The sequence below is a fragment of the Tympanuchus pallidicinctus genome, unplaced genomic scaffold (assembly GCF_026119805.1).
Source record: "Tympanuchus pallidicinctus isolate F22 unplaced genomic scaffold, pur_lepc_1.0 scaffold7, whole genome shotgun sequence".
Taxonomy (NCBI): domain Eukaryota; kingdom Metazoa; phylum Chordata; class Aves; order Galliformes; family Phasianidae; genus Tympanuchus; species Tympanuchus pallidicinctus.
The window spans coordinates 14,072,502-14,095,529 of record NW_026294791.1 but is presented as its reverse complement, the minus strand read 5'-3'; the positions used below and the strand labels follow the sequence as shown (position 1 = coordinate 14,095,529).

Sequence of the window (23,028 nt, the reverse complement as noted above, 5' to 3'; positions counted from 1 at the left end):
TAGAAACTTATTTTTAAAAATACATAAGTGCATTTAATTAAAAAAGTCATACACAGCTTCATATCGCTTTATATGATAAGTATTCTGTTATCTTTACTGTCTGTCACCGTATGTTGTATCTTTTTCTTTTCTCTTCAACAGTCCTATTTTTGCCAAGGCAATGAAGTGCTGAAGGAAGAAATCCAAGAGACCTCAGCACACTAGGCCAAGAAGTAGAATCTGAAACAAAATGTATCTGCTACTGGTTGTTCAGACAGACAAATCTACAAATCTGATTCTTATGCACCAGCGTCACAACGAAAGTAAGCGAAGCTCACTCCATAACCAAACAAGCTACGCCTTCTTGAAAACAGAATTTAAAAAGAGAACATAATCACACTGCATTTCAAATGCATTATTCTCCGATAGAAGTCAAACAGCTGGTAATGCTGATTTGCTCTGAGTTGCAGCAGAGGCACCTTCTGGGTGCCCGCAGTTCCCTGACTGAAGGCATACAGTGCATCACAGATTCATGTTACTGTTCTTGCTATAAGTATGAAAAATGAGGATTTTTTTCTCAGAGTTGGTCTGCACATACCCTAAAGGAAAGGCCCACTGAACAAAGCTGCCCTCTTTCTAAGCTTAGAGAAAGTTTTCTTACTTTGGAGGGCGTTGTTTTTTTGTTTCCTTCCAGAGAGCAAACCATAGCTGCCATCAGTTTGTTCTTGGAAGTAGCCCAGGAAGCTCGCTTTTCTTTCCTTCAGATTATTAGTTTTAAAAGTTTCTTGCACAGCAAATTCCAGTTTATTTTTATTCAGATCAGAACAGCTATTGTATTCCTCTCTATGAACGCTCAATTCTAGTGCTCCGCATGAGGTACACACCTTCTTTGCTTTTATTGTTATTTCTGGATCTCTTGAAGTGTGTTCATACACCCTCATGCTTGCACACTCACAGACACACGCATACATCTAACATGGGCAGTTTTGCAGGGAGGAGCCAGATAGAAAGAGACCACAATACCTATAACGTGTACCACACTTAACCACAATCTGAACTGTCTTGCATTTGCTGTTATTAGAAGCAAGAATCTCAATGAAAACTAATGATCACTTTGAAGCAGCGCCTCCCTGTATCCACACCAAAATTAACATGGTAGTTTAACAGGTTCTTTAGTGGCATAAGACAAAACAGAAAAGGAACCCACCAAAAACCTCCAAACCAAAACCTTATTTTTAAAGGAAACTGACAATTAAGGCAATGACTTTGTTTCAGAGCACTATTTTGAGTGTAGTTTTGTTGTTTGTTTGTTTGTTTTTTTTCAAGAAAAAAACAGCAACGTTTCTAAAACCCAAACTCAATTCAATGGTTTTTGTTTTACTTTTTATTATTTAAATACACCATACTAGAGCAAATGTCTCTGAAAATATCACAAATAAAAGATTTTTCTTCATTCAGCAAATTAGAAGTAGGTGAAAATTTCTACACAGTAGCTGCTATGAGCCTGACTTTTTTTTTCCTTTTTCTCCTTTTTTTTTTTTTTGCCATGGGAAGTAGCAACATTAGGACAAAAACACTTACATGCATACATACATTGTATTTTACAGAGATACAATAAAAGTGTTTGTGATAGAATATCACAAAAGCCACATCTTTCCTTTATCTCATGTTCAGTTTGATTGAAACACATTTCCTTACAACACTTAAATATACAAAGAGCAAATAGAATGTTGTTAAGGTAAAATACAGGGTACAAACTGGCTAGTGCCCTGCTAATTGTTAATGAGGGTAGAAAGCAGATTTCAATGCTTCTTTTAATTAGCTTCATTAGTCATCTTCCCCACCCACCCCCCCAAAGATGTCCTCCGGTGGATCTTTTTTCATTTTCTCTACAGTCTCCCATTAGCCCAGGTTCATGGAGTCCTTAATGTTCATATTCAGTCATTTTAATACACCAATAAATGTGGGAAGGGCAATCAAGAATAAAGAAGGTGCAATGGTATGGAGCTGGCACTGATGCTAGCTACAAAGGTGACTTGTCTACTTGGAGACATGGGATCCATCTGTGATGAACAAAATTTGAGATGAAGGCACGCATTCTGCAATACTCTGACCTTTTAGCAGACCTGCAAGAAATAAAAATGGGTATCTTAGCTAGAATACTAAATTTGAGATAGGAAACTACAACATGACTGCTTTTGTCTTTTCCTTATTCACTAATCTCTTTTTTATTAGATTACTTTCCAACTGTGACTTTCTACACTATCCATTCACAGTGCTAACGTTTCAACTTCAAATAGCAAAAAGCAAGCATTTTCTGCAGTATCACTACTAAGAAGAACAGACAGTAAAGAATAAAGAGAGACGACAACAATAAATGAGTGTACTTTCTGGTAGCAAATGGTACGGTGAATAAGGTGGCCCCTTTTTAAAAGGGAAGAAACATTATGCCATGCCTTTGAAGAAGTCAGTAATGTGATCTTATAATTGGAAGAAATAGCGTGTAAAGCAAATAAAAAGTACAGCCAATATCCTCCCAAGGCAACTTTGGTTAATATGCTGCATTGCATAAGAGCTAAATATAGATATTTCAGGATTTTTCCCCCCCATTTGAAATTCCTCATCTGGTGTGTTAGTTAATGTTACATAAACATTTTAATATATGAAGTCAAACATGTGCTCTCACACTGGTGTTAATGAATTGTGATAATTAGAAGTGTCTAAGTCGATAAAAATCTAAACTTTCCGGGACAAAATAGAAATGATCATCCATAGTCTTCAAATACAATCTGTTTGCAATTACCAAAATGAAATAATATATATGAGAATTTTATGGTTTTTAAATGGCATTTTGTGCTTCCCAGGAAGTTCTTTTTCCACCCTCTCTCTAAGTTACTAAAAGCCTGAGGTCTATTAGTAACTGCAACCCCCCACTTTCAAGCTAATTAAAGTAGTAGAGGCTTGGAGGTTTAATTCCCCAGAGCTGAAGCTCAGTGTGAGAAAGGTAATTTGTCTGTCCAGAACAAAGATTAGGGAGCAGCCAGCAAGCATATTTAATAAATGAGCATCAAATATCTTCTACTATGGACACAGACAACACCAATTATGTAACTACAAGGGAATTGTTGAGTGATATGTAAACTAGAAGATTTTTCAGATCTTCTCTGAGAGATGTAATCTAACTCATACTTTATTTAAAAGTATAGGAGCTGAAGACAAGCGTTCGCTATGAACGCTGCCAGCCAGAGGAGAATTTACACTTATAGCAGGTGGTAAGGTTGTTAGCAAACAAGAGATGCTACAGGAATACTGCCACTGTCAGAAATGCAGAGACAGTTCTCTGTGGAGGATGATACGACCCCGGCAAATAAAATGGCCCCCAGGACGTCAGCCAGCATTGAGGACTGCGTTGTGCCGGCAAGCAGAGGTGAAATAGTGTTGTGGTGTTTGATTTTTTCCAAGCAAGCGATGAGAAACTACAATTTCCACGTGTGGATCAGATCAGGGAGGCAAAAGGCACGAACAGCAAACATTACTGCTTCGCCTCCTTAAAAAGAAAATCAAGTGCTGAAAGTTAGGCTGTGCAACCTTTTCTGCCTGCACCCATCACCAATAAATATACAGTTTACAAGTTAATATGAAGACAATCCTAAGTATGTAACTGCCACCTTCACAAACACAACAAAAATGTGTTTTATTGCAAGGAGTACGTCTCAATCTCTTCAGCTTAATGAAAAAAAAACCACCACCCTGTGATTATTCTGCTGTGTCCATAATCTCTAGTGGCAGAATAACCTGGAGACTGATTGATCTTTAATGTTTAATAAAGAGGATCTGTTACAGCCAACTCCGTCATAGTGGAAGAACATTTTTAATTACTGGCCCTAAAACATGCGGCTTTCTGGAAAGCATCTGCGATGTTTACATCTTCAGATTGTTAAAAAGCTAACACACGAAACACAATCTTTGCCACCTGCCCCTGCAGCTTCCATAACTGCAGACACCTGACAAACCTATGAATTACCAACTTGTCTCCTTGACTGTAATCCAGTTTTCTGAAATTCAGACGCTCCACAGCTCCCCTTGGAAAACCGGTAGTGGAACTTGGACCATTTCCTAGAGAGACTACATTATAAAAACAAAACAACCCTATCATTTCTCTCTCCAGTCTTCCCCAGTACCTCTTTGCCTCATCCTTGACCGCAGCAACGTGGTAAGTAGTGACAGAACTAATAAAAACCTGTTCTCAGTATCGCCTCTGCATTAGCTTCTACCGGGAGGCTTCAGCTATGAGCTCTGCAGGCCCAGCCCCACTTTACTCTTTTCCACATTCTGTGTTCCTCATCATGTCTACTGCTTTTATTCTAACTAAATCATTTTTGTGTTTTACTAACGCATAGTAAGAAACTGATAAAGCTAAACGGCAATTTAGACACCTACTTGAAGTTACATTAAACTTTACATTCGCAGTAGACAAGTGGATAAACCACGCTCTCAGAATGGTAAAGCTTTTACTGCAGCATATAAAGATGAATGGTTTTACCCTGTATTTTGAAATGGGACACCTACAAATATTCACCTAACAGAGTCACTGTTAGCTATGCTGTACCACAGACTTGTGTCATTAAAATTCACAACAGTATAAATCCACGAATCTTTAACTGTAGTTGTACCTCCTCGAGAAGAGGCCACGCCATTCTCCTCCAATCTTCATTATCTTCATTCTGCCCAACTATGTAGGACTTTTGTACTCAACTCTCTCATCACCTCAATTGACAAATTAGGCAAATAAAAAAGCCCACATCTCATTTTGATGTAATTACACTCACTGCATAAGACTTGAAATAATGCTTAAAATTAATCAGCAAATTTTTGCACAGAAAAAGAAGCAAACGTGGATATTGAACTGCAGCAACACAACAAGAAAAACACAGGACTTTTTAAACCAGTTTGTGTCTTCCTGTGTAGATTTCTCCACTAAGTGGAAGTGCTACCAATTATTCCGCACGTGACAGAATAGGTAAGCCTAGCATTTGTCCCAGGTTTTTTCATCTTCAAAATTCCTATTTGCAGATAAATGTTATTTTTTGTGATCCTTACAGACATTAATGAAGTTCCTATTGTAAATCTATAAAGAATTACCAACTGAAGTGTGCACTTTTTGTTTCATTGCAATAACTCAGTGCTGTGTGATTGCCTGGGTTAATGATGAAAAAGTCAAATATACTATCAGAGCTGATGGAAAAATCTATCACCAATCTGAAATTAAAATTCATCTGTGGTCAATAAGATTTAATATCCATGCAAGTGGCGCTGTAAAGAGTAAATGAATCAATGTCATCAATACATAATCAGTATGAAATATGATGTGAATAAAATTATGTGCAAGAGTCATACATTCACTCTTTTCTGGACCAGGGTGGAATGAACAGTCTCTTAACTCAAGGTTGACAGTAATTGTTACAAATTAGGCACAGCAGTTATCAAAATGCACTCACTTGCATAGCTTTAGGACTTATTAAGGAGATTAAAATAGATCTAAAACTACCTCGTTTCAGAGTTACGGGACAACTGTTGATCAGAATTTTTTTTCTTCTTCTCTATATGATCCGTGCAGTCATTATTTACTCATTTAGGCACAAACCAAGAGCCATCAGCCACAGAGATACACGATCTCTAGCTGAGCTATTGTTGTTAGGAGCGATAAGAAAATAGCACTTTAGTTTTTAAATCTCAGTTATGACATAGAAAACAGACGAGAAAATACTTCTGAAAGAGCTCCCCAGCATGCCTCCTCAACTGCAACCTTACACTGCTTTAGCTCAGGAATCTTCTCTTCACAAAACGTTTATTTCCATATTAAAGGATGTAATTTTCCTCCCACAGAAACCTGCTCTCTTGTAGCCCTTAATTTCAAGACTGTAAAATAAAATGCTCCTCTTTGTTAAGTTTATGTTAACGTCTGCTCTCCATTCCACTTTGTACGTGAAGAGTTCAACAGCTGCACAGATACACATGCCCAAACCAAAATAAACGGACTCACTCTATATGTCATACTTAAAGGTTAGCACTTCCTCCCCATCCCCCACGCCTACGTTACTTAAGTTGGGTTACTTAAAGGTCTTGTTGCAGGGGTGGGAAATGTCCACTATTAAACTGAAAATAAATTGATCTTCATTTAGCTCTAATAACGCTTATTAGTAATTGTGGAGTATTCACCTTCTGGTCTGGCAGTAGTGGGTTACTCTGAAGTGAATTCAAATGGCCATTGATGAGAGCTGTAGGTCTATCATGTTCACAAAATAAACTGCCATTGATGTAGTGAAACCGATCTCCCGGGACCAGGCGATTCCGGCAGGTAGAGCATGTAAAACACTGAGAAAGGAAAGAGACAGCAAGTGAAACTACAGCACAAATTAAGTATGCTGCAGGTTTGAAAATTACACTTCAGAGACTGTGAGCACAGATGAGATATGAAGCTGCTTGATTTCTAGCATCTCCGAACATGGCATTAGCCTTACCTGTTGGGACCACGCAGTTCATAACTCAAGTATAGTTCTACCGATTATGAGGGAACAAAGCTGCACACAGAGGGCAGCTTCATAACACATACTCGTATCTCTAGCTATTGCTTCACACTTCATTCATAAGTAGATGAAGATTTTACACTACAGAAGCACGGCAGTTCTAATCGGCTAATAAAAAAATATGTAGAAAGCCTCTCACCTTCAGATGATAGACATTGCCCTGTGCCCTCATGACCAGCTCACTAGCAGGAATGGACTGTCCGCAGGCACTGCAAGCACCACTATTTCCAAATAACCTGAAACAGAGGTGATGATCATGAATAATTTAACACACAAGAGGCTCTAAGCATTTTTGCGCATCACTGCAATGGTTTATTACACAACTGTTTTAGACTTCTGACCCCTGTCTTCCTACTTGCTTACACGCTGTAATATGAAAAAGTGTATTTTTGTCTAACAACTGGTAGCTTCACCCTACCTTGGATGTGGTTACACAGGATTTAATCAGAAATATTGACTTACACCTCAAGAAACACAAACAATTCTGTACTACACACATTTTATCAGATTACCGGGTTCATCATAAAAAAAAAGATACAATTCATGACTGGAGTTTAAATGCATTGTGTCCTTGAAATTATATGAAGAACTCTTTTGTACTTTAATCATATCTTGAGATATGAGTCATCAAAAGGGTTAAGAGGATTTGATTGTATATCTAAGAAGACATCATGCTCAGTGTATTGAAACTCCAGTAAACCTCCATCAGTGCAGAGTTTCCATTAGAAACTCTCTGCTATCCAGGTTGATATATAATGTGTATGGGTTAACCTTTTCAATCATGGTGTCAACACTTTAGATTTGCCTCTGCTCATCTCTTTCATCCTAACCTTCTCTCTCTCTTGATAATGAAATGCTTGCTCCAACTTCCCTCTATCTGCTCCTGAGTCCACAATTTAGATTACTTCATCTCTGCTAGCAACAAACTGAATGAAATTTCGATTTGAGCAGAAAGTAATTTACCGGGATCTGGACCCATTTGTCATCATATCTCTCTGGGTGTTTGCTGTATCACTGCAGTTTTCCTATGCAATCAAATGAGACCACAACATCTGCCATTGGGTTGGGGGGGCACAGGCAGCGGGGGGAGGGGGGAGCAGGCAGAAGAGTGGTGAAGAAAAATATATACATAATTCTTCAAATCCATTTAAAGGCACAACACATCGATTCAGAATATAATACAATAATGATTATTGAGTTCTACTTTTCCTGACTGCATTAGCTAGAATTAGAAAAGCTTTATTTGCTTTCCGTGCGTCCCTCTTACATGCACAAATATTTAGAAAGAGTACCACAGTCATTTCACAGTAAAAAAGGAAACCAAACTGGATGGCAGGGTCACAGACCTGCTTTTCTGCACGATGTAAAACACGGTAATAGGATTTACAAATTAGCGTATTGGTGTCATAATAAATATTAATATTTGCATCTCCTTCCTGTCCAAATAAAGTCATAAAATTTTGTTTGTGTCAACCTCGGAGACGCGTTACAACAGAATACCCGTAATCTGAATGATTGCAGTGTGCCTCTGTATAAAAATAATTGCTTTGAATTTTCAGAATCTGAGCTTGCAGAGGAGGCTTGTCATGTTCAAACTACTAATTTGCTGTCGCCACTTTATTGAAAATAGCCTGTAAGTTGTTATTAAATGTATCGACTGAACGACAGAGAGAGTAGTAAAACTGCCCCTTAAGATGGCTTTTAATAGGAAGCTGAGAAACAAATTTTGCAGCAGCATCGATTTGAAGAGTTCAATCAAAACTCCATTTCAAAACTAATTAGTCTGAGATCCACGACACATTGACACGTTCTTGCAGAATCACAGCGGTTACAAAGGGAAAGCTGAACTAATACATTGTCAGGACCTCCAGCCAAAAGGACTACACTGTCTAGAAACGAAGGGTCTGTTATTAGGGCATCTTCTAAACCAGGAACAGTTCCGAGCAGTTGCACGATGCACTGAGGTTTCTTCCCCAGCTTTACGATATGCGTTTTTCTTCCTCCATTGTTACTAGCAGTGAAGTTGGCGCACAGAAAAGGTGCATGGAAGCTCCGTAAGGAGGCTGCGAGACGCTGCCACCTTTCTAGAACAAAGATCCAAAAATCTAGGGCACTGGGTGACGACAAGGGCACTTTGGGCAGGGTGGGCGGAAAGGCAAAGCCCTGCAGGCGAGCAGCCAGTGCCACTTGTGCTAAGAACACGAGCAGTGTCAGTGGGCACACAGCCCCTGTGCGACCGCACCGCCCGCCTGAACACACAGCCCCCGCACCGCTGATCTCCCTGCAATGCTTGTCTTCATTAAGCATTCACTTGTTATACAACGCGCTCTGACGAGCGGTGGTTGTACACCTTGAACGTCTGTGCATTTTAATACACAGAGCCAAACTAATTCTGAAGCTTTTCCCGGGTTTTCCCTACGCATGTTTCCAGAACAGCTCCGCTCTGGGAGGCTGCTGCAGTTGAATCTTCCGCTGACGTTCCTGAAAATTACTCGCAGTTAGAACACCTTCCAGTGCTCTGCATTATTCACTAGGACAATAAAGCTTATTTTTCCTTCTCTATTGTTACGGATGCTTTTGTTTTCTGATATCATTAACAGGAAAAAGGTTTTATCTTTAAAAATAAATATTATTCCTTCTTACCAGTAAAGGAAGTCCACCTCAGTAACTATTCTTTACTGAGAAAGTTGTTTCACGTGGCTTCTGAGCGGCTGGAGAGCTAATTATCTAACCGGGGGGACCGTCCAGGACAGTATTTGATTTAAAAGGCTGCAGGCTTTAGGTGCTCAATTAAGTAGCTATCGGTCTCAGACTGGACTTTAATGGGCTCTTTTCTCTTTAACTGCAGCAATGGGTAGAGATACCCCAGGTCAGGCTAATTAAAGCCAGGGGACTCTTTAATTGTGATGACAGAATTGGTTTCAGTTTCCTCTTTGGGTCCTCAGTCCAAGAAGGTCATTAATATTTCAACATTTGGGCGATGCAATCAATCACAAACATCAAGAGCTTCCCTATACGGACAAGGCAGCTCTTCTACACTTAACAGCCTTTTACCGAGCCACCTTAAATTGACTACCGTGGAGTTCCAGCATTGCACTCCCCACATCCAAATACACGCACACTCTCCTCATTTTTTTCCATAACAAGAGTGGGAACGAAGGCAGCAAGAAACACTCCCAGCCCAACCTTTCACCTCTTGCCACTCAAAATTCACTATCAGTAGAAGCATATCTCATGCAACTTACACCAACAAGGCAAGGTTCCTGTTGGTTCCAAAATCATGGAGGTAATCAGACTTAGCAGCTCCAGAACCTACACAGCACAGTGCCTGTTGTGCCCGCAGAATTACGCCCAAGCCCTACCAGAGAGAAACGCACATCCAGACCCACTGGTCCAGAAGCGATTGGTGTTTCTGTACATTCCCCACATTTAATCTAAATTCTGCAACAGCGATATTAAATATAACAAAGAAAGGCAACACAGAAACCAGCCTGGAGCCAAGTCCATTAAAGGTACTTCAGAATAACTGGAGACCAAGCACCTTAAAAGCACCAGAAGCTATTGATACTTAAAAGGGGGGCTGTGCATAATGGCAAGTGCTGCATTAGAGAAGGGGAAGGAAAAAAAAAACAGCCAAATTACGCTTGGTTAATTCAGAGTAACAGATCTGCCCCCAAGTGAATTGGAGGCCTTGAATTAATTCTGTTATGACAAATCAAGATAAACGTTCCCCCTAAATTGCATGCGATTTAATTAATTTTTGAGATCCTGGGTTTTTTTTTTTCCTAGCTAATAGTTCACATGCTCCTGTGCTGTCATTGTGCTTGAGTGGGCAGACTTCAAAGTGATATTAAATAACCAACTATTAGATTTACCTAGCACGTCCTATTGGAAAAGTGCCATTTAATTACCTAGCCTGTTCAATTAAAGGGACAGCATTCCCCGAATATAGCAGCTTGCCGCTGATTACCAGCGAAATGAACTCGCTGCTCGGCGGCCCCCTCCCCGGCCCAGCTCGGCCCAGCTCGGCCCTGCGGCCGTCCCGGTCCCCCCGCAGCCCCGGCCGGGCAGGGCCGGCAGCGCCGCGCCCACGGCGCGCTCCGGGTGGGCGGGGAGGGGCCGGGCCGGGCCGCGGGCGCTGCCCCTTTAAGACGAGGCCGGGCAGCCCCCCCCTTCCTCCCCCCTTCCTTCGCCTTCCCCACCACTCCCTGCTCTCTCTTAGAGGCCAATTTCGTTAATTAAATGTTTTGTTTGCTACGCGGCTCTCATTCATTTCGGACACGTCATTCCGAGCAGATCTAAGCCAGGGACCAGATCTCATTAGATAAAACCTATCAGAACTAAGAGAAAATGGAGGAGACACTAATTAAAGCTTTTAATTGTGCGGACCGGCTGCCACGCCGCCGCTCTATCTGCCATCTCGGGCCGGGAGAGCCGCCCCCGCTCCTTCCCTAGCGCCCGGGGCCCTCCGCGGGGCCGCACCGCCCCCGGCGTTGCGGCGGGGAGGGGAGCGCCGGGCGCAGGGACGGCACCGGGAGCCAGGCGCGCCCCGAGCCCCTTCCGCACGGCGGCGCGGCGGCCCCTCTCCAGCCCGCACAGCGCCCTCGCGACCGCGGCTCCCGCCCGGCACGGCTGCCACGGGACGCGGCGGGCGGAACCGGCCCCGGGGAGCAGCGCCGTGCCCCGGCCTGGGGCCGCACCCCGCGGGAGGGCTACGGGGGGGCGCCGCCGGCCCTGCCCCGCCCCGGGCACGCACGGCCCGGTCGAGTTCCAGCAAGCGTGTGCTCAGGCGTGTTCGCAGGCAGATGGCACGGATCTAAGGGAAGGCGATACAAGGAGGAGATCAATTCAAATCCCTCATCTGATAAAGCATCCTATTTACAACCGCCTACGTTAAAATAAACGAGTATTAATTTTTGGCAACGCGAAACCGGGGGGCTGCGATAAGCCTGCCTGAACTTGCCTCTGGGACACGGTGGACACATCTTCTCCCTTTAATTAGGAGTAATCAGACACAGGTTTGTTTGATGGTGCTGCTGAGTGATGGATCTGTACCACTTCGCAGCCCAACAGCGGTGTCAATTCCTCCACTTCAAATGAGGCTCCTTCCCAGCACCATTCTACTCTATTTAATTACCATTCTGCTGGGCTTCAGCTTGCTGCTTAGGATGATGACCAAAAAGAGAACCACTGAACGCCTCCGTGTGCCTCCGTGATGGCGGAGCATTTCCCTCTCACAACACCACTAGAAGCGAAGGCTCCCATTGCTCAAAGACACAGTGCTGCAGCCCTGCCCCATGGGCAGCGGATGGCAAGGCCAGACAGCAGGACAGGGCCGTGCAGTGGGATGGGGACAGACAGCAGGATGGAACACAGACAGCACAGCCCTGCTGTGGCCCCATCCCGTCCCACCAAGGTGCCTCCACACACACGCTCAGCTTCCAACAGCGGTCAGGTTCTACAGCATAAACAAACTTGCAGGGTTTTCTGGCTGGGCACATTTGCAGAAAGGAAGAAAAAAAAAAAAGTGGAACTTTTCAGCCATAAGGGAAAAGAAAAACAGTTAACTCCTGACATTTACTGTAAATGAGAAGCCAGAAACCCTTAAACAAAACACGATTTGTTTTAGCCAAGCGTTCCTGCTACACCAGGATGGTATGGGGCTTTTTTGTTGTTTTTTTTAATTACTGAATGTTGAAATAGAACACCTCCTTAAAGCATTCATGTGCATCAGTCTATCGAGCCATTTACTCAAATTAAATGTGTAATCCTTCAAAATGCCTCCTTTTAAATTAATGAGTTTAAGTAGCTCGAGTTCACCTGAAAAGATCGTACGGGCACCTGACCTCATGAATTCCTTCTATTAATTATATTGGAAACCCGTTGGAAGGGCCAACCTCCCCGTACCCCAACAGATGCGGGATTAACAAGGCTTAGTTCCCCCTTCCCAACTCTGCAGCACTTAAAGTGAACAGCTTCGGAAAAGAAAGCGGTAAGGAGGGGGATTGGGAGCGCAGCCCTGCTCTCCCACCACCCGCATTTTCGGTGCTGGAAGTTGGGAGCCGCTCCGCAGAGGCTGCGCGCAGAGCCCAGAGCGGCGGTCGGCTCCTTCGCCAGGAGAAGGGAGAATGACTCACTCTGTTTCCACTCGGAGGAGTTTAAAGGTGCTTATGTAAATATCATAATTAATCAGATACTAGAGGCAGGCGTTTCATTACGAAGCACCTCCGCAGCTGCCTTATTTAAGCCCTACGATTTTAACATTTACCGTTCAGATACGCACGCTTCTCCTTCAGCACTACAACAAAGCAGATTAATTTAGCTCTCTGATTGCTGTTTATTTTTAGTCAGGACCCGCTCCCTGCTGATGAACCACCACAAAGTCCCGGCTCCCTTCCCCACCCGGGCCGAGCCGTGCCCGCGGGCGGCTCACCTGATGTAGTCGTTTCTGCAGAGGATCATGCCGCTCTTGGTGTAGCAGGACGTGCCGATGTCCCCCAGCTGGGCCTGGCAGCAGGAGCACTTGAGGCAGCGGCTGTGCCAGTAGCTGTCCATAGCGTAGAGCAGGAAGCGGTCGGCGATCTTCCCCCCGCAGCCGGCGCACCTCTTCCACGAGAGGGAGCCCGCCGTCACCGGGGGCGGCTGCGCGCTGCCGCCGGGGTTCACCATGGCCTGCGGGAGAGCGGCGCGGGTCAGGGGCGGCTCGGGCCGGGGAGCGTCCGCAGTGCTCGTAGGCCGGCCCGCCGGCGGCACTCCCAGCGAGGAAGGAGCAGCCCCGGCTGCGTTTGGCTTGTGGGGGGAGAAAGAAGTGCGCGAGGAGTGGGGAAAAAGAAAGTTGCGGAACTGGTTTGTCAGTGCAGGCAGTCCCCGGGCCTGGCAGGCAGGGGCCGGGGGCTGCCGCAGTCGGGCGTTTTTGGTTCGGAGACACGAAAGCGCCCGGAGAAAGCACTGCGGACTGAGGACGCTGCCCCAAGACCGGATCGCTGAACTTCGGGCCGCCTGCTACCTTCCCTCCTGCCCAAACAGACTCAACTTCTGTCTCCCTCATCTGCCCTCGATCAGCAGTTTAACGCTAAAGCCCTGTTACTCTGAGGGAAAAAAAAAGTTTCCCGAGCGCAGGGGAGCAGTGCAGTGCCCCCCGGGCGGGCCGCCCGCAGGACTGCCACCGAAGGGCATTCCCCACTTTCTAACGACCGCTTAGCGCAAGAAGGACAACTGGGAGATGGCAGAGGAATCAATTCATAAAGCTTACTCTAACCCGATTAGTTCGCTGCCTTCAGCGCGGAGCCCAACGAGCTGCCGGCGCTGCCCGCTCCGAGAGCCGAGCCGCCCGCCCCGCAGCCTTTGTCCCCGCAGCGGCCCGGGCAGTGCCCGCACCCTGCTCTGCCCCCGGCCCGGCCCCGGAGGTGCGCGCAGCGACCGCACAATAAAGCGGAGAACTGCACCAATTAAGCTGTAACAAAACCCCGAGACTTTGGAAAGAAAACCACTCTAAAAGCCATTAGCATCGCATTTATCCGAACGCATCATATACCTTTATGTAAATTGATTTCTGATGCATTTGCTCGGGAATTGCCTTTTGTTACAGTTTCCAGCTACAGCCCAAATGAATCTGCATTTCCTGCTCCGAGCCCTCACGCCGTCTCTCGCGCCTTAAATCACTTCGGGTTTCTTAAAAGAAAGAACCGGCCTCGGTGCCACCTCAGCCCGGCTTTGTCGGAGGCGAATATCTATCAAATGGGAAACGCCGCGCCGAGAACGGCATCCAGTAACCCCATTAAGCTAAAGCTCTTAAGGACAAGCAATACCCTAATGCTGATTAAATCTAAAAAGATGAATCAAGAGGACTGACCAGAAAGTGACTCCCCTGATAACTAAGGACGGGCCCTCATCAAGTTTCATTTGGAGTCGGGGGGGAAAAGCTTTTAACTTAAATAGGCGCACTCCGGTAATTACACGGCCGGAGCGCGGTCCCGTCTGCGGGCGGGGAAGCGGGCGGCCCCCCCGGCGCTTTTTTAATGGAGACCGAGGGAGGGACGCGCGGGGAGCTGGCAATTTGTAGGACGAAAATGGATGCTTAATTCACGTCTCGGTTTTAATTAGGTGATTCACCGGATTTCTCCCGGATCGAAACAAAAGGCCGTGCGGGGGGCAGGAAGGGGACTGCCGAGGAGGCGGCGGCGCACTTTGATCTCTCCTGCCGCTGTTTCGGAGTGGTGTTTACTACGGGGACACGGGGCCCGAGCCGCCCGAGCCCTCCCGGCCCCTCCGCCCGAGGCCGCCGGAGCCCTTCCCCAGCCCCTCCCGCTCCCTCCCAGCCCTTCCCCGCCGCGGGCGCGGGGCGGCGGCGGCCGCGCTTTGTACGCGGGGACGGCGACGACGCCGGGGCCGGTTCCCCCCCGCCCGCCCGCGCGCCCTCCCTCCCGCCCGCCGGGCCCTGCGGCAGCGCGGGACCGCTTACCTGCTGCTTCCCCTCGGTGGTGCGCGGGGCCGGGCAGCGCCGCTCGGGGGCACCGCGGTTTCCTCGCCGCGAACCGAGCGCGGCGCCCGCCGCCCGCCCGCCCTTCGGCGGCCCCCGGTCCGGGCCGGAGAAACGCGGAGACGGCGCTGAGGGGCGCCCGCCGCCCTCCGGCCCCGCGGAGCCGCACGCGCAGGGGCCGCCGCCGCAAGTTTGGCGCCGCGGCTGCACTTCGCGCCGCTCCCCCCGCCCCCACCTCCGCCTCTCCGCCGGGCTCCGGCGGCGGCCGAGCTCCCGCGGCGCGGAGCCGAGCTGCCGCGGCCCGCCGAGCGCTGCGAGCGGAGGACCGGAGAGCGGGGCGGAGGCGGTGGCGGCGGCGCGGAGAGCGAAGCGGGCCCGGGGGCGCGCGTGTCCCTGCGCGGCGCGAGCGGGCCCGCGTGCTGCGCGGCCGCTGCCCCTCACTCACACATGTGTTACTGACAGAGCAGAATCCCAACTACACTCCGGCCCGGCCCCGCCGCCCGCCCGCCGCAGCCAATCCGCCCCCGGCTTGTTCAGGCGGAATAATAAAACCTGCCAATCCCGGGGAAGACAAAGGAATGAGTGAAAGAGCAGGGAAAAAAAAAAAAAAAAAAAAAAAAAGAGAGAGCGAGGGAGAAGGGGGGGCAGAGAGGAGGAGGGGAATGGAGGGGAAGGAGGGAGTCAGGTGGGAAGCGGCGCCCGCCGCCCCCGCCCGGCGCTGAGCAGCGGCGCCCGCGGCCGTGAGAGCACCGCGCTGCTGGCGGCAGTCGCGGCACCGCGCCCCGCTCCGCTCGCGGCCACCAGTTGAGAAAGTTGGCGGCTCCCGCCCCGAGCGGCCCGCCCGCAGCGGCGGCACGCGGCTGAGCGCTGCGGCACCGGCCCTCGTGGCGCCCTCTGGGCACGGCGCCTCGCGCTGCCTGCGGCCCTCTCTCGCGCCGGGTCGGGGGCTGCGGGGGACGTGCGAGTGTCTGCCGGGCAGACCCCCCCCAGCCCCAAACCAGCGGCTGGTACTCGGCGCCGGGGTACGGCCCGCCGCTATAGCAGTGCCCTGCGAGGGTCACGGTGCTGCGGACGGCGCCGGGTGCGCGGGCGGATGCTTGAGAAGACAGGTTTCTGAGAGGGAAGCCCCGGGGGTGGCGGTGGATCAGAAGTAACGCGCGGTAGAGACTCTGAGAAGTGGAACAAATTCGCGCTAACGGCACGCTTTCTGAGGCCTAAGTGTGCCGCGCAAGACAAGTGTGAGCGTATCCGGGTGAAAAAGCCCCTCAAAAACGCTCGAAGTACCCTTAAGCACGAGGCGCTACCCCGGCGCGCTCGGCACACGCGGCCGGGTGCGGATACCAGCAGCCTCCTGCGTGGCACCGACGTGCAGAGCGCGTGCAGGCGTCCGTCACACACAGCGCACAGCTGTGCGCAGCGCGGGGCCGAGATTCCGCACAGCTGCGAAAGAACCGAACTTCACAGGGCCGGTTCCCGCTGCCAGGCAGGACAGCGGGGTGCGGTGGGAGGGCTGACCCTGCTGTAGGCGGCTGGCGGCAGCACGCGGGGCTCCGCCAGCGCCGTACCCGGCGCCCACCGGGTGACCCAGAGGCATCTTGGTGTGCGGCAGCTGTTGCGGGATCGACAGAACGCTTCCGTCCCTGCTGAAGGCTGGGGCGCGCCGCTCAAGCGCGCGGAACTTCAGCCGCGGTTCTTCCCCTGCAGACGGACGCGCAGAGGGCAGAAGCGGAGCACCTTTCCCGACAGGCCGGCCAGCCGCGCGGCTCTGCAATCACAGCCCAGGTGCGCTTGAACCACACCGCCACCTGTGGGCCTCCGCCGTGCCTGCACCCCGGCCGCCGCCGGACGAGCAGCTGCGCGCCCGGGAATCGCGCATCTGAAGAGAAAAAAAGTGTCTCTCTAAAAAATAAAGAAATTGGGAGAAACAGGATATCAAATAGATGTTTTGCTTTCTTATAAAGCCAATAACGTATTGAAACTTGAATAGCATCAGAAGCATTTCTAGAGGAAATATATATTTAGGGGAAAAGCCCATTTCTGTCTCTCTCCATCAACTAGATTACACTCAGGATTGGTGCTGAAGCAGCCGGGAGCTCATGGAAAGCTACTGGGGGGAGGGGGGCAGGGGCTGAGGACCAGCGTAGTGGCTAGAAGTGATGCTTTTTTTTTTTATCACAGGTCTATGAAGTGTATCATCTGGATGTAATCCCTGTGTATATATTACATTTAAACATACTCAGCAGTTTCAGATTTGGAATTTAGGATCTGTTACAGTTTAAAATATATCAAGTAACAAGGCACGCTACAGATAATCAACTGTCACTGACAGCCAAGAGCACAGACCGGAGCAAATGCCAAGCTAAAATAAAATCTGAGTTGCCTAATTATCTAAGTTCTAATGGCTGGAAGCTACCAAACACAGCACTGGAGGAGCCATCGGGACCTCTCCTCACTGGGAAAGATATTCTCCCAAGAAACTGCCATCGGCACTAAACTGTTTACTCATCTTAAAACTGATAGTGATACGAAAAATGGGAATTACCTTCTGAAGGAGCAGGACTTTAAATGGTTTAATGACGTTTTCCAAATAGCATTACAATGCTCATATCTGCTGCTGAAATCTAATCTTCACTAATTTTTGTGATTAATTTTAACAGAAGAAACCTTAACAGACAGCATTTTGCAGAGCAATATTTTTCTAATTTTTCTTTTGTGCAGCATCTGTTGTTGCTGTGCTGTCATCTTCGTTATGTTTTTCATTGTCTATGTGCCATAATGTAATTAGTTAGTTCAACATCATCTGTGCTATTAGATGAGATGTTTCTATGGTAAGTTAGCATAGTTCTGTGTAATTGGTAGATTTCAGCAGTAGGCATGAATGTATCCATCAACTTTAGGTCGATTTGAGTCCGCAAGATTTAAATTCACTTGGCATACATTATCCTTGAAGACTGTTAATTTTGGCTGAATGGATAAAAAACACAATGCAGAAGAAAATCTGGCTGCTTATCTTGCGTACTGTTGGAGTCAGAGAAAGGAAGGCATAAAATTGCTGGCGTAGTAGTTGCAATCTAAATGTCTGGAAAACGTTACTGTGGCTGTGATCCAAATCCTTCACTCACCTAGTCACACCCAGAGACAGCAGGTAGTCCAGCATTCACCAGGGTTCTCTCACCATTCGTGAAGGGAGCTCTGCTTCTCTCCTAAACGTACTGCATTCCTACGGGATCTCAATTGTCTTTTCCTGTTCTCATTAGAGAGAAATGTTGAGGCTGCTGCTTTGTCTTGAGATCTTCCACGTCACACTGCTAGGCTTTGTGTCTTGAAAGCTACATCTTTAGAACAAACAATTAGACCGAGACTCTCTTACCCCAGCCTCTTTGGAAACAGCCAGGAAAAATCAACAGCCATTTCCTACCTTGAAATAATGCAGAAGGGTCTTAATTTAAAAATGTGACCAAATTCAGTATTTTACTTGGATATCCAACAAGAGGGGATAGCACACACCCTCGCAGAAGCAAGGAAGCACCCTGGATGTCCTTACTCTCAGCATTCTTTTCCAAACAGCAGACTGTGCTGTTTGCCCCAGAGAGAAAGATAACTCTCTCTTAGAAACGTATGTATAAATTTTGACTTGCTTATAAATACATGAGCAACTTTATTTACAGGAACCCAGTACCATGGAAGTAATTAGTAAGCATGACTCACTTAGGTAAGGGCTTTTATCATCACTGTATCCATAACTTAGGACAGGAGCCAAATAATATAAATGTCAGTAACTATAGATATATATTTATATTAACAATGAAGTCCACTCTAGGAAGAGCTAAGACTGTATTTGTAATGACCTCATACAGCTAAAATTACGTTCACTAATTTGTCCTGAGCACATCCCTATTGGAAGAACTAATATACTGCCATGAGCCACCAGCAGCAGAAGTCCTGAAATTGAGTTCTGGAACTGAAGTCAAAGACATCAGTTTGAACCTACACAGAATTCATGTTTTAAATCAGAAGTCTTTACGTGCCACTAGAATGTAATGTGTAATGATAAGTTTGCTACATAAAACATCCTTAATTTTGAAAGAGGACTTTAAATTCCGTGGTCTAACAAGGCATTTTTTTAAGTAAATCAGTTAAATTATTTTGATTTTCTTAAATGGATTCTAGCAATTGATTTCTGTGATTACAAATCTGTAAAATGATACATATAAACAAGAAGACATTTATGATTAGGATATTACCACCTTTAAAAAGAAAAATCCATACCATATTTAAGTATTGTGCAAATACTTAAGAATATATATTCTTATGGAACTTAACCTTTAGAGTGGAAGAATGTTTTCTTCACAGATATTTTTATAGTGCTTGCACTAACATGTTGCCTCTGTTCACTAGTCGCCATAACAAAAGGACAGATTACAGGATGGGACAGCAGAGTTTGGTGCTGTTTGAAAGCCCAAATCACAGATAAAAGCAGCCATTGAACTACTGTAAACTTATAGAAGAACAAAAAAAGATCAACTGGATAAGGATTTAAAAAATAAATGAAACAGGCTAGTTCAATGGACAGAAATGTTCAAACCTGGAGCAGAGAGGTACACATTAATGCTTCTGAGCATACATCATGTTTTATAACAATTTGTTTTTGTTGAAACACCACATCTTTTCAGTCAGAACTCACTTCAAAAAGTTTCAGCAGAGAAGATCAACTTGTCTTCTCTTCTGTCTGAGATAAGAAATCATCAAAACATATTAAATGTTTTCCACTCAAAGCTGACTTTTTCCTTTCTTGTAGCCATTTTTAAGATTTCATTTGTCAAAGGAACATTTTTGTTTAACATCATAGCTGCACTTTGGTGTGGTTTCCAAAAAAAGTCCTAGCAGAATTTAGTTAAAACAATGCTCTGAAACAATGTTACAATGAAAAATAGAAATTTAACTCTCGCCCTTATTAATTGTTTAATTAATTAGTCAAGTACGTTTAAAATATTCAGGAGGAAGTTGTTTCATGCTCAATTGAATGAACAGCATGCTCAATGTTTTTGGTGGCGTTATCTGCACGTAATATTTTAATAATTGCATTGGAAGACTTTAAAGACCTGGACACATCTGCATATCCTGTGTCGTTAGAATACCTGCCTGTTACAAGTGCATCCAGGAAGCGAGTTACTTACTGCAACACAGTGCCATGGAGGGGTGCGACTGGTGTCCTTGTGAAGGCCCCATAACCTCTGGACGAGGCTATTATTTACAGAAGGGATCCACAGCTGATATTTTCGCCCTGTGTTTTGCACCTACCCACAGAGCAGATGCTCGTCACAACTGACTCGGGCTCCACTGAAGGAACGGAGGAGTGTTCACTTGAGCCATTTTCTCTATAGGTCTTCAGGGGAAGTCCACAACTTAAAAGTTTCCAAGGATTTTGATGTATGTGATCGATGGGAAGGAGCACTTTCTGCTAATATATCTAAATGTTTATGGTGATTGTTTCTGATAGAAATGTTGACATCAGCTATTGTTTTGAAGAGCTGAGGGAAAAATAAGGTACGGAATGAGATCTGAAAAGCACACATTAAAGGGATCTCTTGTTGAAGTTGTCTTTTTAATTTAAGGGCTAACAGCATAGTATAAGAAAATTGAGGGTTACCAAAGTAAAGAGGAAAAGCAGTCTGGAGACTTGTGTCTGGCAGAACTGCCTCTATTGCATTTGATTTGAAATTTACATAGATGCCAGTAGTTATTGCACAACTGTCACTCGAAGTTCACTTAACTGGACATGAAACAATAATGACAAACAATCAGAATGACAGTTCTTCTTTTCTGCAGTCAGGTTCCTCATATCTCAATTTTGCAACATTCCTTCTGTTGACTCCGCCAGACAAATGTGCTTCTGTTACTATGATTCTCTGTTTGACTCAGTACAGCCTTTCAGGAAGAACTATGCAAGTTTCTGAGCTTTCTATTCAGCTTTTTTCTTACGCTATTTATCAAAGCAAAAGCTTCTCAGTAACAATTTTTAACATTAACTCTTTAAGAGTTATGTTGCTGATGTAATACATTATTTAAAAACATTTTCTCGCATACAAATATTACATTATTTTTCATATGAAAATATAGCTCTCTACTTTTCTAAAGTTGTTTTTCAGAACTGGAGTGACTGCTATACTCCATGACCATAACTCTTTTTATCATTCTAGTATAATTCAGTAGCTTTTGCTGTCTTATAAACAATCTTACAATTAAGAGCTAATGTTAATGGAATAGATTGTTGTCATAGGATAATGGTTTCCTGCTGCTAGATAAATGCTGTGGCAATGCTAGGACATTTATTGAAAATAATAGCAAAGACAAAGCTCAGAGATTTATTTTTAAAGCAGGTGCCACGGATCCAGTGACACCATTCTGTTACGATTGTTTTATTTCTGTTTTACTAAAAGACTGATGAAGATGGAAGCGTTTTGCCTGATGTATGAGAGTGCAGCAAAGTGACAGTGGCTCATTTCACTGTTCCTGAACAAGCTGCATTGCACTTGGCTCATGCAGAGATTTATTGTGCAGCTCACCCAATCAGAAAGCAGCTTATCCATTAACTACAGCTTTAAAATATGTTGTATTTCTATGAACACGATGGGGCTTGATGCTTTCTCTCATTGAAGCTGTTAGACATAGTTTACAGAGGAGGAAGAAAATGAGGCCCTAACAGACCCGTCCCTCAGCACATCCAGAAGCCACTCTGCACCACAGGGAAACCTCTCTGTAGCATGCTCCCCTCATCCCAAATTAATGGTTCTTTGTCTCTCTTCTCCTCCAGCAAACAGTGTTGCCTCAGAATTAGCAGAGCAGAAATGGCAGCAGAACTAGTTTTTTAGTTTGACTAGTTTAATTTTTCTTCTGTCTTTGAGTTCGCAGGATACCAAAGTTCTGGAAAATATGCCCTCTTCCTTTTCTAATACTTTTAAAACTGCTCACTCCTGAATTCTGACAGAGAACTATGAAAAGCAAAACTTGTAGCATCCTAGGCTCTCTATCTGTTCTTGTGGTAATGCAATAAAATACCTAGATTACCCCAACTGTCCACCTCCTACAAAACAGGAGCTGCTTGTCAGAAGGGTGTGGAATCCACACAATTTAACTTTCAGGCTTTCTATGGACAGATATGCTCCAGCAACCCAACTCAGGCCTCTAAATATCTTTTGTCTTTTCTTTGGAACTGTAGAGCACCTATTCCAAGCAGCACTGTTGTGGCTATGACAGTTTAAAGATATCCCACAAGTAATAAAAAATAGAATCCTTTCCCAGAGACTCTGATCATTCCAAAACATCATTAAAGTTATGTTGTAAAACAGTATAATGACTTTATATGACCATAATATCCCTGCTAGGATTTCCTTAGAAAACAAACTAATTATATTATTAAAGCCCACAGACCTTGATATCAAACCAGCAATTCACTGTTCCAAGGGCCCACTCTGTAGCTCTCGCAGCATAGCACTGAATTAACTTCTAAGGCCAGAGCTTGCGAACAACTTTAACCTTTTCTTGACCTCAGACATCTGAAAAACAGGAATTCAGTAAACGCGTTGAATTTCTCTTTAAACCATATGCACATGTTCCAAGGATTAATTCATTCTTCATCCTCTGAGTTTTAACATTTTTTTTAATAATAAATGAGCAAGTGTTATGGCACTTGTGCCAAAGAGCCACCAGATGAGGATGGTCCTCCACTGAGCCTAGTTGTTTACGTGAGGTGAGCACTGAGGACAACTTCACTGAGAGAAGCAGAAATGAGAGAAACCTGTAATCCAGACAGGATGAGTCCTGGCAACTGTGAGGTGTATGAGGTCATCTGAAGAGCACATGGGTTACAGAGCTCCAGTGAATGCACACTCTTCCAACTTGATCCCCATGGCTGCAATGTATCAGACTTCATTTGCTAATGCACATGCCTCCCTGCAGCAGTCTCCTATCTGAAACTGAGGA

At 45.7% G+C, this 23,028-nt stretch overlaps 1 protein-coding gene and 2 long non-coding RNA genes across 4 annotated transcripts in view; 1 reads left to right on the top strand and 2 right to left on the bottom strand.

The window, feature by feature from the left end:
* LOC128072247 (uncharacterized) overlaps positions 1 to 1,565 on the top strand; it is a 255,859-nt gene extending 254,294 nt beyond the window's left edge. Inside the window, exon 15 of the long non-coding RNA XR_008202182.1 lies at positions 142 to 1,565. This is a non-coding gene — a long non-coding RNA (uncharacterized LOC128072247). The remainder of the gene's footprint in view (positions 1 to 141) is intronic.
* Positions 1,337 to 15,152, bottom strand: LMO4 (LIM domain only 4). The gene is made up of 5 exons (XM_052665801.1): positions 15,028 to 15,152; positions 13,000 to 13,238; positions 6,706 to 6,802; positions 6,199 to 6,354; positions 1,337 to 2,105 (listed from the first exon to the last, which is right to left on the bottom strand). Exons 2-5 carry the CDS (start codon positions 13,233 to 13,235, stop codon positions 2,097 to 2,099), a joined length of 498 nt encoding a protein of 165 aa, XP_052521761.1. The 5' UTR covers positions 13,236 to 13,238; positions 15,028 to 15,152; the 3' UTR covers positions 1,337 to 2,096.
* Positions 15,153 to 15,966: 814 nt separating this feature from the next.
* The window catches only part of LOC128072568 (uncharacterized), a 34,723-nt gene continuing 27,661 nt past the window's right edge, over positions 15,967 to 23,028 (bottom strand). Inside the window, exon 7 of one of the 2 annotated variants that reach the window (XR_008202353.1) lies at positions 15,967 to 23,015. This is a non-coding gene — a long non-coding RNA (uncharacterized LOC128072568). Of the gene's footprint in view, positions 23,022 to 23,028 lie in introns of both variants that reach the window. The other variant, XR_008202352.1, reaches the window with a different exon arrangement.

Coding starts and splice junctions, on each gene's coding strand:
- LMO4 (XM_052665801.1), bottom strand. CDS start 13,235: ATGGTGAACCCCGGCGGCAGCGCGCAGCCGCCCCCGGTGACGGCGGGC. Junction 6,803..12,999: donor TGCAGAAACGACTACATCAG/GTGAGCCGCCCG, acceptor CCTCTGTTTCAG/GTTATTTGGAAATAGTGGTG. Junction 6,355..6,705: donor GCAATGTCTATCATCTGAAG/GTGAGAGGCTTT, acceptor TTCCTTTCTCAG/TGTTTTACATGCTCTACCTG.